A 12,110-nucleotide genomic window follows, 5' to 3' on the forward strand; every position below is an offset into this window, starting at 1 on the left:
ATTTTTATTATAGTTATTTTCTTACATATTTATTTCCGTCATTTCCTATTATAACTATACTAAGTTACCAATTTTCCACAATAAAAATATTTTAAAATCTTTCAGCCTCTTCCCATTTTTATTTCCCTTCAATTTCCCTTGCACATCTTACTGCAGAGTTAATCAAAAGAGTTGCAATAATTAACTGTGCCAAAATCTTTTGTTGCCATTATCACACCAACGACATCTCTTCTAAGTAGCAGAGACACAAATCAAGCCTATCCTACAAATCTTAAAACCTAAACCCTACAATTCTTTAAGAATTAACTGCCAAGTCAACCATGGTCAAAATATTTGACATGAAGCAAAGATTTATGTCAATAATATACTGGACTGGACCTTCTTATTTTAGATTTTTTTAAAAATTATATATAACACATAGAAACACCTTCTCTATCCAGAAATGAAATAAAAATCAGAATCTTAATGAAAAACACTAGCTTATTATTACAAAACTCTCAAGAAACCAATTTCAAGTTTCTTGACTTGAAAAAAATGGTATTAAACATACACAACACATTGTTTTACAATACCTGTTCTACTTTTCCTTCTCGAAAGGCAAGAATTCGTGTTGCATTTTTGAACTCCGCATATCTGCTAACATTTGACTTAATCAGAAGGTCAATTAACAGACCTCGGGAGTAAAGCAACTGCACAGTGAAGAAAAAGAGAAAACAGTGAGTAAAGAAGAAGTGCTTACACTGGAAGAAAACAGTGATACCAACAGTTTCATTTGTAAGGTGCTTTCTATAGCTATTTACAAGTACACACCATGAAATAAAAACTGAAAAAAGAGCTTCAAGATGTAGTATGTGCAAAGTAATATTAACTGAATGGAAGAACCATACAAATGGAGGAGACAAAGCAGTGCACAGCAGAGAAAGGGAGAAGGTGTCAGCCTACTGCTCATTTAGTTTTATTAGTCTGGGAGTCATAGCCTGGGACAATTTTTTGCATTGTCATTGTGGATAATTTCTTGGTATTGTATGCTACATATCCTTGAACACCGTATTTTATAACCTTCATTTCCCAATATCAGTGAAGTACATGACGCTGTCTGCGTAAATCATCACTAGCTGTTCCTTAAATTACCTGAAATGATAATGCCACATTTTCTAAATGTAAATTCCTTAAACATGCAGTTAAGATTCAGTCTTAATATTCTGTTATATTAATTTATATTCTGTCTACCTTTACTCTTTCTATAAGCTACAGATATATTATGTAATACTGAAGGGACAGAAATGTAACTACTAACTCAAGACATATGCCTGAACTGAAAAGCACTGGAGATTAGTTTAAACCTGCTTCAAGTCTTATGGCCTTGAGTAACAGAATTTGCACAATCACACAGGAATTTTCAAGATAAAGGTTTACTGGAACACCAACAAGGACACTGCGAGGAAGTCTGTCACAGTGCCAGAGAGAAACCAACACCAACTACTAGTCTTGCCCTGATGCCTACACTTCTGCCAGATTTTCTGGAATTCATTGCAATTAACACCATGTAACACAGTGGCACCAAAAAAGCATAAAAAGGATACAAAATAGCATTATCTGCTAAACCACTATACACTCACTATTGTTTTCATGATGTCATTCCAATGATGCATGGAAGAGTTATCTATCTTTGGAACACAGAGACAGTATTTGGAATAGTGCATTTTGTACTGTCTCCACAAAGAATTTAATAAGTTATTGAGGAAAGGCTTTTTTCCCCCCAGTTTCCAGAGGTTCGCAAAATCGTTTCATGCAGAATATGAAAAATTCAGCATTCAACTTTGAAAACACTTCGCTGTACTGCAGAATACACAGATAATCTAAAGCACAGAAGTTAAGAAAAATTTCCATTTAACTTGCATTTGCTTGGCCATATTCATATACTGTGAAGTACGTAAAAGGCAGATTTTACAGTTTAAACAGTATGACATTATGTCAGGTTCTCAGTAAAATGCCCACTAGTAGGAATTCAACACAATAATAACTCACTGTAGTCAGTGTATCTTATGGATTAACTAATCATTTTTTTTTCCAATATTACAATTCCGTGCTTTAGTCTGGGTATAGAGAGGAGAGATAATAAGTTTCACAGGAAACCCTAAAATCTAGGAAGCACTCCAACAGAAAATTATTTTTCATTTTAAAGACATCAAAGATCTAAATGTAGATTGATTTTTCCCTGTCTAAACATATAATTTTTTTAATGGTACTATTCTGCAAGTGCTATGTTGCAGGTATTACCTTAAGTGCTAAATTTCAGGAATTTTATCCTTATGGACATAATTCTGAGCTATGTTTCATGGTCTCTTTGGTTAAAAACAAATGCTAAAGAGCATATATGAAATAGCTCCTGTTTGTTTTAAGGCTACCAATTCTTGCTTACTTCTCAGGAGTATCTTTTTTGCCTCAACGATACTGTGTCAGCCCTCCTCAACATTAATGATTTTTTTTAAAATTTCAGTATTTTAAGCAAAATAAATGAACTTACATGAAAACAGTCATTCAGTTCCTACCTTGGAAACTAAATCAATATTAAACCTTCTGCCTTCTCTAACAATTTGGGAATATGTAATTTTCTTGTGTTCTTGGGCAGGAATTTCTGAGGGTGCAGGTTCAGTTTTTCCCAATTCCAAAGCGGACTCGCCTAAAGCCACACTGTGAGAACTTTCATTCTCAGAGTTTATTTCTGTATCGTTCCCTTCCACTGGACTTGCAGGCTCAGTGCCTGTAGCCTTTTCTGGTCCCTGGCTCTCAGGCTCCGGTACGGCGCACTCCGCTGCTGGGCACTCTTCCTCCAGTTCCTGAGCAACCCCCTCAGCACCAGAGGCTCCATAGACAGGCAACTTTGTCAACGCACCAGCTTCTTCAACATCTTCAGCTGAATCCTGACTGATTAAAGACACAAGGGGAAGAAAGGGGGGGGGGGGGGGGGGGGGGGTTGGGGGAAGAAGTCTTTTAAAGGGTCTTAAAAATTTGTTTAAAGTTTTGAGACAGTGCCAGAATGGAAACCTCAAGTATTTCCAGGAAAAGCATTAGACTTTCTTTATTCTGGCCAAATCAGGTGTACCACCCACTACAGAATTCTGGTTCTTTGACTGCAAAGCTGTAATTCAAGTGAGGTATTTTTATTAAGCAGAAAAAGAAAACAACCAAAAATGTGGGTTCTTACTTTACACAGACTCAAAAGATGGAATGAGCTTATGATGAAAATCAAAACTCATGTGGGTGAAACACAATACACAGCTACATAAAAAAAGAAATACGATATTTTAAAACTGAAACAGTAAAGCCATTTGATTAGGTTTTTCCTGTGGATTAAAAAAAAAAAAGCCCTTTGAAATTGAAATGCAAAAATACACTACTAAAGTCATTAAGCTCAGATATTTTAAAAACCAAACTCATGGAAGAAAACAGAAGTGCTTTATACAACTGAGCCTACTTTGCCTCATACTCTCATAGCAAGTCTGTAAGAGAAGCACACAATTTTGACCTGAAGTTTAAGTAAAACTTTCAGATTACTTTTTCAACTCTGACCTTGCATTCTAATTAGCTCTTCTAGTAAAATTCACACAGAATAAAGTTCCCTTACATAGCAATGTTATTTTTATGCAAGTGTTACAAATTTGTGCATAGCAGATGAAGGCAGCCAGTCCAAAGGAAGGACATAACCACAAGCTTAGTCTGTATAGTCCATTTGCTTTCCACAACACAATTTTTTAAAATTCCTCTTATAAAGCAGATCTCCACTTTTAATCTCATCTACTCTTTTTATCTTGAACTTCAATGACATTTACCTTAGAAACTGGTACTTTTGAACTTAGGATTTGAGTTTATACTACCAGCTGAGATGAATCAAATCAACGACATTGTAAGTGAAAAAAGTTCAGCAGTAATTTCATACTATCTTTTTATCTTTGTACTACAAGCCATTAATGCACTGAATAAACAATTTAATCTTGGCTGAAGACTAATGAACTATGATTTTAAATGTGACCTGCAAACATACAGTACAAAATTTCAGTAACTAACAGGATGGTTAAAATTCACTGAACAGCAAGCAATTACTCAGTATACATATAAAAAAACGCTCCCTTGCACATCTGTAGCCTTACAGACAGAAGCAGGGGGCAGGATAACGAAAACCCTGTATCCTTTAGAAGTTGCTCCTCACTTATGAACTCGGGGAGCTCACGTGGGCTCATGAAAATAAGAGTTTGGAATAGGTCTCTCAGCTTATGCACAGCCACCAGGAAGCGTTTATTCATGAATGGGGTAACATATTGCCCTGGGAAATACAGGAACTACTATAAGGAAGCACTAATGAAAGAGGTCTGTACATCTGTTTCTGTACATTAATTATGTCTTCTTGCTTCATATTGCAAGCATTAAATAACTATAAAATATCAAAGAAAGATAAGCGCTTTGTCAAATGTTCTTTAAAAAAAGCAATCTCTACTAAAAATACAAACGAAAGTCAATTAAATTTTGGGTTCGGATGTTGGGGTATTTTTAGGAATTTGTAACACGGCATTTCTGAAAACTGCCAAAGCTATTGCCATTAATGCAGTAACTAAGAATGTAGCTTTTATTTAACCCATCCTAAAGTTTTTCGTAACACAAAATTTCAGAAGTTTTCTTTCAACCTTCGAAGCTCAATGACCAGTTCAATCTTCTATCAAACATACTTAGTACTTTCTAAATAAAAGTAAAATTTGGATTCAAAATACACTGTATTTTTTCTACATCACTCTGAAAAGCAGTATAACAAAAATGTTGTATTTACATATTTTAAATCTCTACTCAATTCCTATTAATGAATACGTAAATCTGCATGATTTGCAGCTGTACACATTTTATAATGAAAGTCTAAAACCAGTCTATAATCTAAATTCATGACATCCCTCCTATAGGAACAAACATCCCTGAATAATGCAAGAACTGTCTATAAAAATTACTCAAATTGAACTTCTGTACAGACAATTCTTCTCCTAATTCAGAAAAAAATAATACATCTGCAGACAAATTGTTGTGTAAATTTAGAATATTATCTTCCACCATTCATCAATTAATGGTACTAACAAAGGAATATCTTAAAATGAATGTGTCTTATTAATGCCTTGTAACAGCAACCCCTTCAGATAGGTCAAATGAAAAATTGCCAACCAGCTGGTTAATTTATTCAGCACAGGTGTTCACTATTTATTTTTCAGCCATTTGCCTTTTTTCAATACAGCTTGTTGTAGACACAGTATTCTTTCCCTTTGATGGATGCACTTTGTTCTAAGGCCATTCATTTCAGATTTGCACTGTGTATATTATACTGCTACCCAGCTGTTTATTCTTTCAAAATAAATGTTTAATGGTTACTTCATAGGAGTTATAAAAGTTATGCAAAAACAACAGAATCCAGCCAGAACGTGTAAATTGTCAGAAACACAATAATTGACTCTTTCAGAAGTTTTAAGTTACTTTGGAAAACTTTTTCTTTGCTAGGCTTATTAATCTTACCATTTTTCCTCGTAGGCTTTTGCATTTTTTTTGGTGATAATCAAGAAAGACAGCGTTATACTGCCAGCCTAAGTTAAATGCTTGACGGCAGAATCTTCTACTTTGTCCTGACTCAAGTATTATGCTCACTTCCAGAAAGTGTGAAATCTTAGTGCTAGAGGACTAATTTTTGAGCCAACCTTCAGTCAGTGTTGCATCTTCTCAGGAAAATTGTATGCACAGTTAAGAGACAATGAAACCTTTAATCCAATTTAGTACTGATTCCAAACAATATTTATTATGCAACAGGATTCCAATTACAATATTCAACTGATACTGCTTTAAAAGAAGCATAACATTTTATCTGCACAACAGTCAAGCAGCCATTACTGTACAATATAAAAGTTAGGAAAATTCTGAGTCTGTGACCTTCAGATTGTATTACTGTAATTCAAGCTGTTTTTTACTTTTCCTACCCATGATGTTTACAGAGAGCAAGACGTGTTTCTGTATTCGTATCTGTCAATGTTTCATTTAGCTGCCTATAATATTATCTAAGGGATTCAAGGTTAAACTTACATTAACTATTCCAGAGAACCTTTCAGGAATTCAGAAGAGTGTTCAGATCAGTGCAAAATCCAAAAGATAAAAATTATTAATAAGCACAAAGAAATAGTTCAGTTTTCAATTAAGGCCCATACAATTTCCATTCATTATTACTATGCTTACGCACCGTTCAACGCTAGTGCTTCACAAGGTTACTTTCAGCTGTTCCTTGGGTTTTCAACATGGCATTGTGAAAAGCTTACCTTCTGCATGACTTATCTATAACAAGGTATCTTACTTCCATTTAAAAATCTAAACAAAAAAAGAAATTTGTATTCTGAACTTCTGCTGATGCAGATGTACCTCTATGAATAACTAACTAGAAGATATTTACCATGTATCAGTCCTAAGATGGCACGCTATTCTTCATGTGCATACGCAACAAATCTTCAGAAAAACATGTATTTCAAATTAAGCATGTATTTTTTGCACACTATATGTAAAGAGATGAGTTATCTTACTTCAGAAACAGAAAAAAGGTGATAGCCCCAAAAAGCTAACTTACTACGTTACCGGAGCCTTTGACCACGCAATTCCGTCTAAAGCATCATGGGTAAGCACTGCTTGGTGAGAAACTTAAATCCACTGAATATAAAAATGACAAAGCACTTTAGCACAATTAAATATTTTATAGTTACAGTACCACTGTCCATTTGTGTTCCTATTCTTGTGTATTTAGTTCATTGTACATTCACTTATGAATTTAATTTTTTACTATGAGAACAGCAGCTTTTAGCCAAATTAAGAATGGAAAAATTTAATATATGGCAATGCATAACTTCCTACTACTAATAATATCTAGAAACACACTTGTGTTTTCTGCTTAGAAGAAAATTATCAACTCACCAAGTTGGCCAACAAATTGCATTGCGTCCCGATAAGGTCGTTTAAGAAGCATCAGTTAGCTTCAATGAAGTGCAAGTGATTTCAATAAAAGCAAAAGGACATTAAGAACATTTCAGAGGTCATGGTTACTTTTTTGAAACAACATGAGTATGGCATCATGGTGAAATGCTTGACACTAAAAGTACAATATGATTATTCATCTCTGGGCATATAAAATTATTTTTGTATTTCTGTATTTATACTTACTCGCCAAAACAGAAATCTTCTACATGTTGAATAGTTTTATCCTTCTTGCTCAGAGGAATAGCTTCTTCATTCTCAAGGATCAGTTTTCTCCAATCTTCACATTCATCATTGGTATCTGCCTTTTTCTTACAAAGACAAATTATAAAATTACATTTTGTACTGTGCTAGCTGCTCTTGTACTATAAACCTCTGTACTCTCAAATAACGTGTTGTACCATCTTGTATTAAAAAAATCAACCAAACAAACAAAAAGGAATGATCATAACTGTCTTAATGCTTTTTCTATTCAGTTTTTTTGAGTTACAACAGTTAGAGCTGGTCACTTAATTACAACATGCCAACATTTTTACTACATTACTAGCTCTAGTAATCCGAAAATACAGTGTTAAAAGGAATATGTTTTAACGGAGTTGAATATAACTTTGAACACAATCCAAAAGACACGTTTGCCACAGCCAGGATAGTGCCAAATTTTGTCACAAAATTTTCAAACAGAGACCATGTGAAAAAAATATGGTGATTTGCACATTATATTGATTTGTCCATAGAAGAATCTGTAAATTATACAACAGAACCCTGAGAATATTAAGTTCTGACATTGAGCAGCTCCACTGATTACGCCACAAGGTAGCACTATGTAATAAACAGGCATGAGACTGAACTGAAAAAGTTCCATCTTCTCCAGACCAACAGGCTTGTAACGCTTCAGTAAATAATACGAACATCCATTTGCTAATATAGTCCAAGTGCTCAATCTCCTAAATAAATATCCTCTTCAGAAGATTTCTAGTGGACTGTCATGAATTAGATAAACTTTGGTCATTGAAAAATACACTATCAACATTAATCTTTTTGTCCTGGTTATAGGACATTTCAATGCAAGGATCCAATAACTACCTTTGTCCCAGTTAAAAAGAATCAGCTGAAAGCACACAAGAAAACCAAAAGGGACTGAAACATCAGAGAGAGGGAAATAATCAAACAGGAAATGGAAAAGACCAGCTTATCGTTTACAGAAACTGCTGGAAAAGGAATCGAAACAACAGTTCAGTTGCTTCTATATAAATTCAGGAACCCAAAAGGTATGACTGAGCACTAGACTGGTCTCAGATAACAGTATTAATAAACCAGGCATATCAGAGTCTTAGAAAGCTAGGCCAGATGGTTAAGTCTTAACCAGTAAAGTTGGAAACTAGAAACCTCTTTCATCTGGCAAATTACCAAAGAGAAGGAGCATTGTGGTAGTATGTCTCGTAATAAATTATGCAAACAAACAAGATTTAACATTAAGTAACACCAAAAGAAGTAATTTGGGAAATTTTTACCTGATTTTCTTTAATCCAGGACAATAATCCTGAAAAACTAAAGCTGGCCCAGTTTCCACCATAGTAATTTCTCCTGTAAAGAAAAAACAACAGTGAAACTTGATGGACACATAAATCACAGCTTTTCCACGTTTAAAAGAAAAAAAACAACCAAGTTTGAAACACTCAAAATGTTTTCCATGACAGATTTTACAGATACAGAATATAAAAATGGGTATAATGTTTCACAACTCTTCACGAGATGTAAAATTTCCATTTTCACTCAATTGTATGCATCTCTGACCAAACAGACTATCATCCAAAATCAAAGTATCTGCAGGGTAAAATGAATAATGCTAAGAAAAGCACACAGGATGCTATGAGTAAAAGAAGAACACAGACAACACTGCTTCTTGGCCAGGACTGACTCTACACCTCTAACTCAAACATGTACATCATTACTTATGTCTTTACTTAGCGTGGAGCCAAGCCAACAAGTCTGCCAGTTTCAAGTGCGTTCTCAGAAAAGCCAGTTCAGGTTTTCTGCATCCATACCGCACTCCAGAGGTTCAGCTTCAGGCAGGACCTAACAGCTTTGTCACACCAGCACAGCTATACTGCTTCTAATTGAAGCTGATCTGGAAGTTAATAGAATTGTACTGCACATCACTTCTAAATGACCAGTGCTTCATGAAGTGGCTATGCAAAGGAGGGTTAAGTAAACTGAAACGAGGTCCAGACAGTGGAAACCGCATCTCTCTTATCCACTATGTCAAATAAAGGAAAGTTCACTCCATTATTTATCTACTGCTTACAGAATAGATTATGCTTATTATAGACTGTTAAGATGCTCTGGCAAAATTCCTATTAAACTACATATACTGTAGGTGGAGCCAAAGGAATTGATTTGTACAAAACGATCATACCACCCCGAGTAATTCTCAGTTTATATTTACCAGCTTCTTTCTTGAGAAATACTAGTTTATTTCTTTTGAATCACATAAAATTAATAGTTCTTTTGTTAATGAAAGAAAGACTCTGTTTTCCCTTTTAAAATTTTTTCTATCAATATTTCTCTCAACATCAGTTGGATTAATTAGCTTTTGTTATCATGCATAACACATCTTAAATATTTGACAACTCTGATAGGAAAAACTAATAGAGCAATTACATTTTAAGAAAACCACTAGTTCTTGCAAAATAAAAAAAGTCATTTCAGGATTTAAGTGTTTTCTGGCACCGTATGCTGGCACTTCAGAAGCGTGAAAGGTATCAAACATATCCTCCTGAATGGATTATCAAGTGTTACTGTATACACTACACTAAACCAAAAAACAACAAATTTAGGGAGGAAGTTTGTATTTTATGGAACAGTGTGAAAACTGTTAAATTAAATGAACTTAAATCTTATCATAACCTCCTCCACAACTGAATTGTAGAGATAAGTGTGATAAAAGTGAAAAATTAAATTCAGGTTTGATTCTACTGTTTATGATGGGATGGTTTTGACAAGGCTTATCTGCACTGACAAAGACTTCATTAGGAGTGTCAGCCCCTTTACAGTACAAGAGGCTGATGCTCTGTACCACGTTGCTTACTTAGCATATGAAGGACAGATGTCTGCTAAACAATGCCTAATTGCTCCTGACTAGAAACTGACCTAAAAAAGTCTTTCAGCTACTGCAAGGCAACAGTGAAGAACATAAATAGGACATCTTTTGCAAAGACAAACAAAATCCAGCATTCACTGAATTAAGGTGGCTTCAACAACAGAACACGGTGCTTCAGGCTTGGAACTGGGTGGACTGGGTCCATGCTGCAGGAGAAGGCAAGCAGTCAACCCTGCAATTTGGTTACTCTAAGCAGAAGAGCTCCATGAGCAGATCCCTTAAAAACCAGAAACTCCAATCACCTGTAAAAAGGAGTCCCTTCTTAACGCTTTGTATGAATAACATGGGTGAGGCATACAAATTGCTGCTATTGGTAGCATACAGGACACAGAGCAATGAGGATTAAATATATTAAATATTTGCCTGATTCTGTCAGATTTCAATCTGTAAAACTAACTTTTAGCAGCCAACGGTGCAGTTAAATTTCTTGCTTCTTAAGATTTGACTGAATAAAAAGCTGAATATCCATATATTATCTGCGACTTCTGGGATTTCCAAAAAACACAGCCATGAAGATTTATTTTTAAGGAAATCTGCTGCTTTAGTCACAAGTTTCCTTGAATATGGAATACAATCTGGCTGTCAGAGCAAGCAAGGCCATTGATCACAGAAATCACAGAAAACACCTGCCTAAAATTAGGACTGGGTTTCTTGAATCTATACCAATATAAATTCATGCATATTTAGAATATTTTAAATTAAAACTTTCAGTAAGAGAAATGAATATGTTATTTTGACAGAAAGTTACAGAAGTTTATTTGTGAGCTGTCAGACACCTTTGATGTAAACATTCCTCTGTTCTTCAGGTGGATTTTCCTTTGAAACTACTTTTCTTTTTTTAACCACCATTGACGTGAATCAATCTTTTCAACAAAGCACTCTGTAATGCTGTGCTGAAGCTCAATCAGTTTTGAGAGGATGGTATGGCCTTTCTCAAATGGAAAATGAATCGCAGCTGTCCTTCCTTTCCTCTGGCATCTCAGCAACCTTTCCCAAGTTATGCTGTAGCACCTCAAATATTAATCTTCTCTTGAAGCATCAACTTCCAGATTTATTTCCCCTGGAATTTTAATTAGTTTACCCCGCATTACATGATGAATCAGAATGGCTTAATTTTCTCATCTGAAAACACTTACAGAAATAGGGTATATCATACATTATTACCGACACAATGAGCAAAGGTTTTAGAAAAAATCTTGAAGAGGAATTCTGGAAAGAACTGACTAATGGTTTTAGAAGTATGAGTCCATCATAACCAAATAATTTTGTTGTAACTGCCCTGAAGATGAACTGAGGAAATCCTTAAAGTAATGCTCAAGTTCAAAGCCTAATTAAAGCTAAAATACCGCCCCAGTATCTCAAGGACTAAGTTCCTCTCCTCTCTTTCTGTACTGGCCAACTAAAGGATGGATATTTTCTCCCTTTTTTAGGGCTATAATTCTATTATACGCTAAGTAAACACATGAAACATTTTCAAGGTGTAACAACAGTGTTAGAAATCAATTTTTCTACCAAGTTAGAGCACACATGTTTTCTTTTTCTACCATACATTATTTCCTAGATGGTATTTGCTCAAAACTTCTACTGTATTACCTGGATTTTCACGAAAATTAAAACATTGCTGCTTTTAGTTCATACTCTTCAAATCTTGAATCTGTAGTTCAGAACTGCTGAAGCCATTTTTACAATGTTTTGGAAGTGTAGCCCAAGTACAGTTTCACCTCAGCAAATATCTTAATTCTCTCCTCTCTTATATTAGTTTGTGGGGGTTTTTTTCTCAGTTACTAACACCATTTTTTCTTCAATACTTCGAAAGAATTAGCAAATCCCAGTCCAGAACACTGAAATTGCAAATTTTTTCCAACTGATTAACATTCTTGGAATCCAAACCAAGAGAATATCTAACACGGCC

The 12,110-nt window shown here is 34.8% G+C and overlaps 1 protein-coding gene across 1 annotated transcript in view; it reads right to left on the minus strand.

Annotated features, from left to right (window-relative positions):
* Positions 1–12,110, minus strand: part of CHM (CHM Rab escort protein) — a 70,411-nt gene that overhangs the window by 40,569 nt on the left and 17,732 nt on the right. The window contains exons 3-6 of the mRNA XM_080365632.1: positions 8,550–8,622; positions 7,225–7,349; positions 2,553–2,928; positions 573–689 (exon numbers count right to left, since the gene is read on the minus strand). Coding sequence (XP_080221758.1) covers positions 573–689; positions 2,553–2,928; positions 7,225–7,349; positions 8,550–8,622 — 691 coding nt within the window. The remainder of the gene's footprint in view (positions 1–572; positions 690–2,552; positions 2,929–7,224; positions 7,350–8,549; positions 8,623–12,110) is intronic.

Source organism: Falco punctatus (genome assembly GCF_963210335.1).
Source record: "Falco punctatus genome assembly, chromosome: 15".
Classification (NCBI taxonomy): domain Eukaryota; kingdom Metazoa; phylum Chordata; class Aves; order Falconiformes; family Falconidae; genus Falco; species Falco punctatus.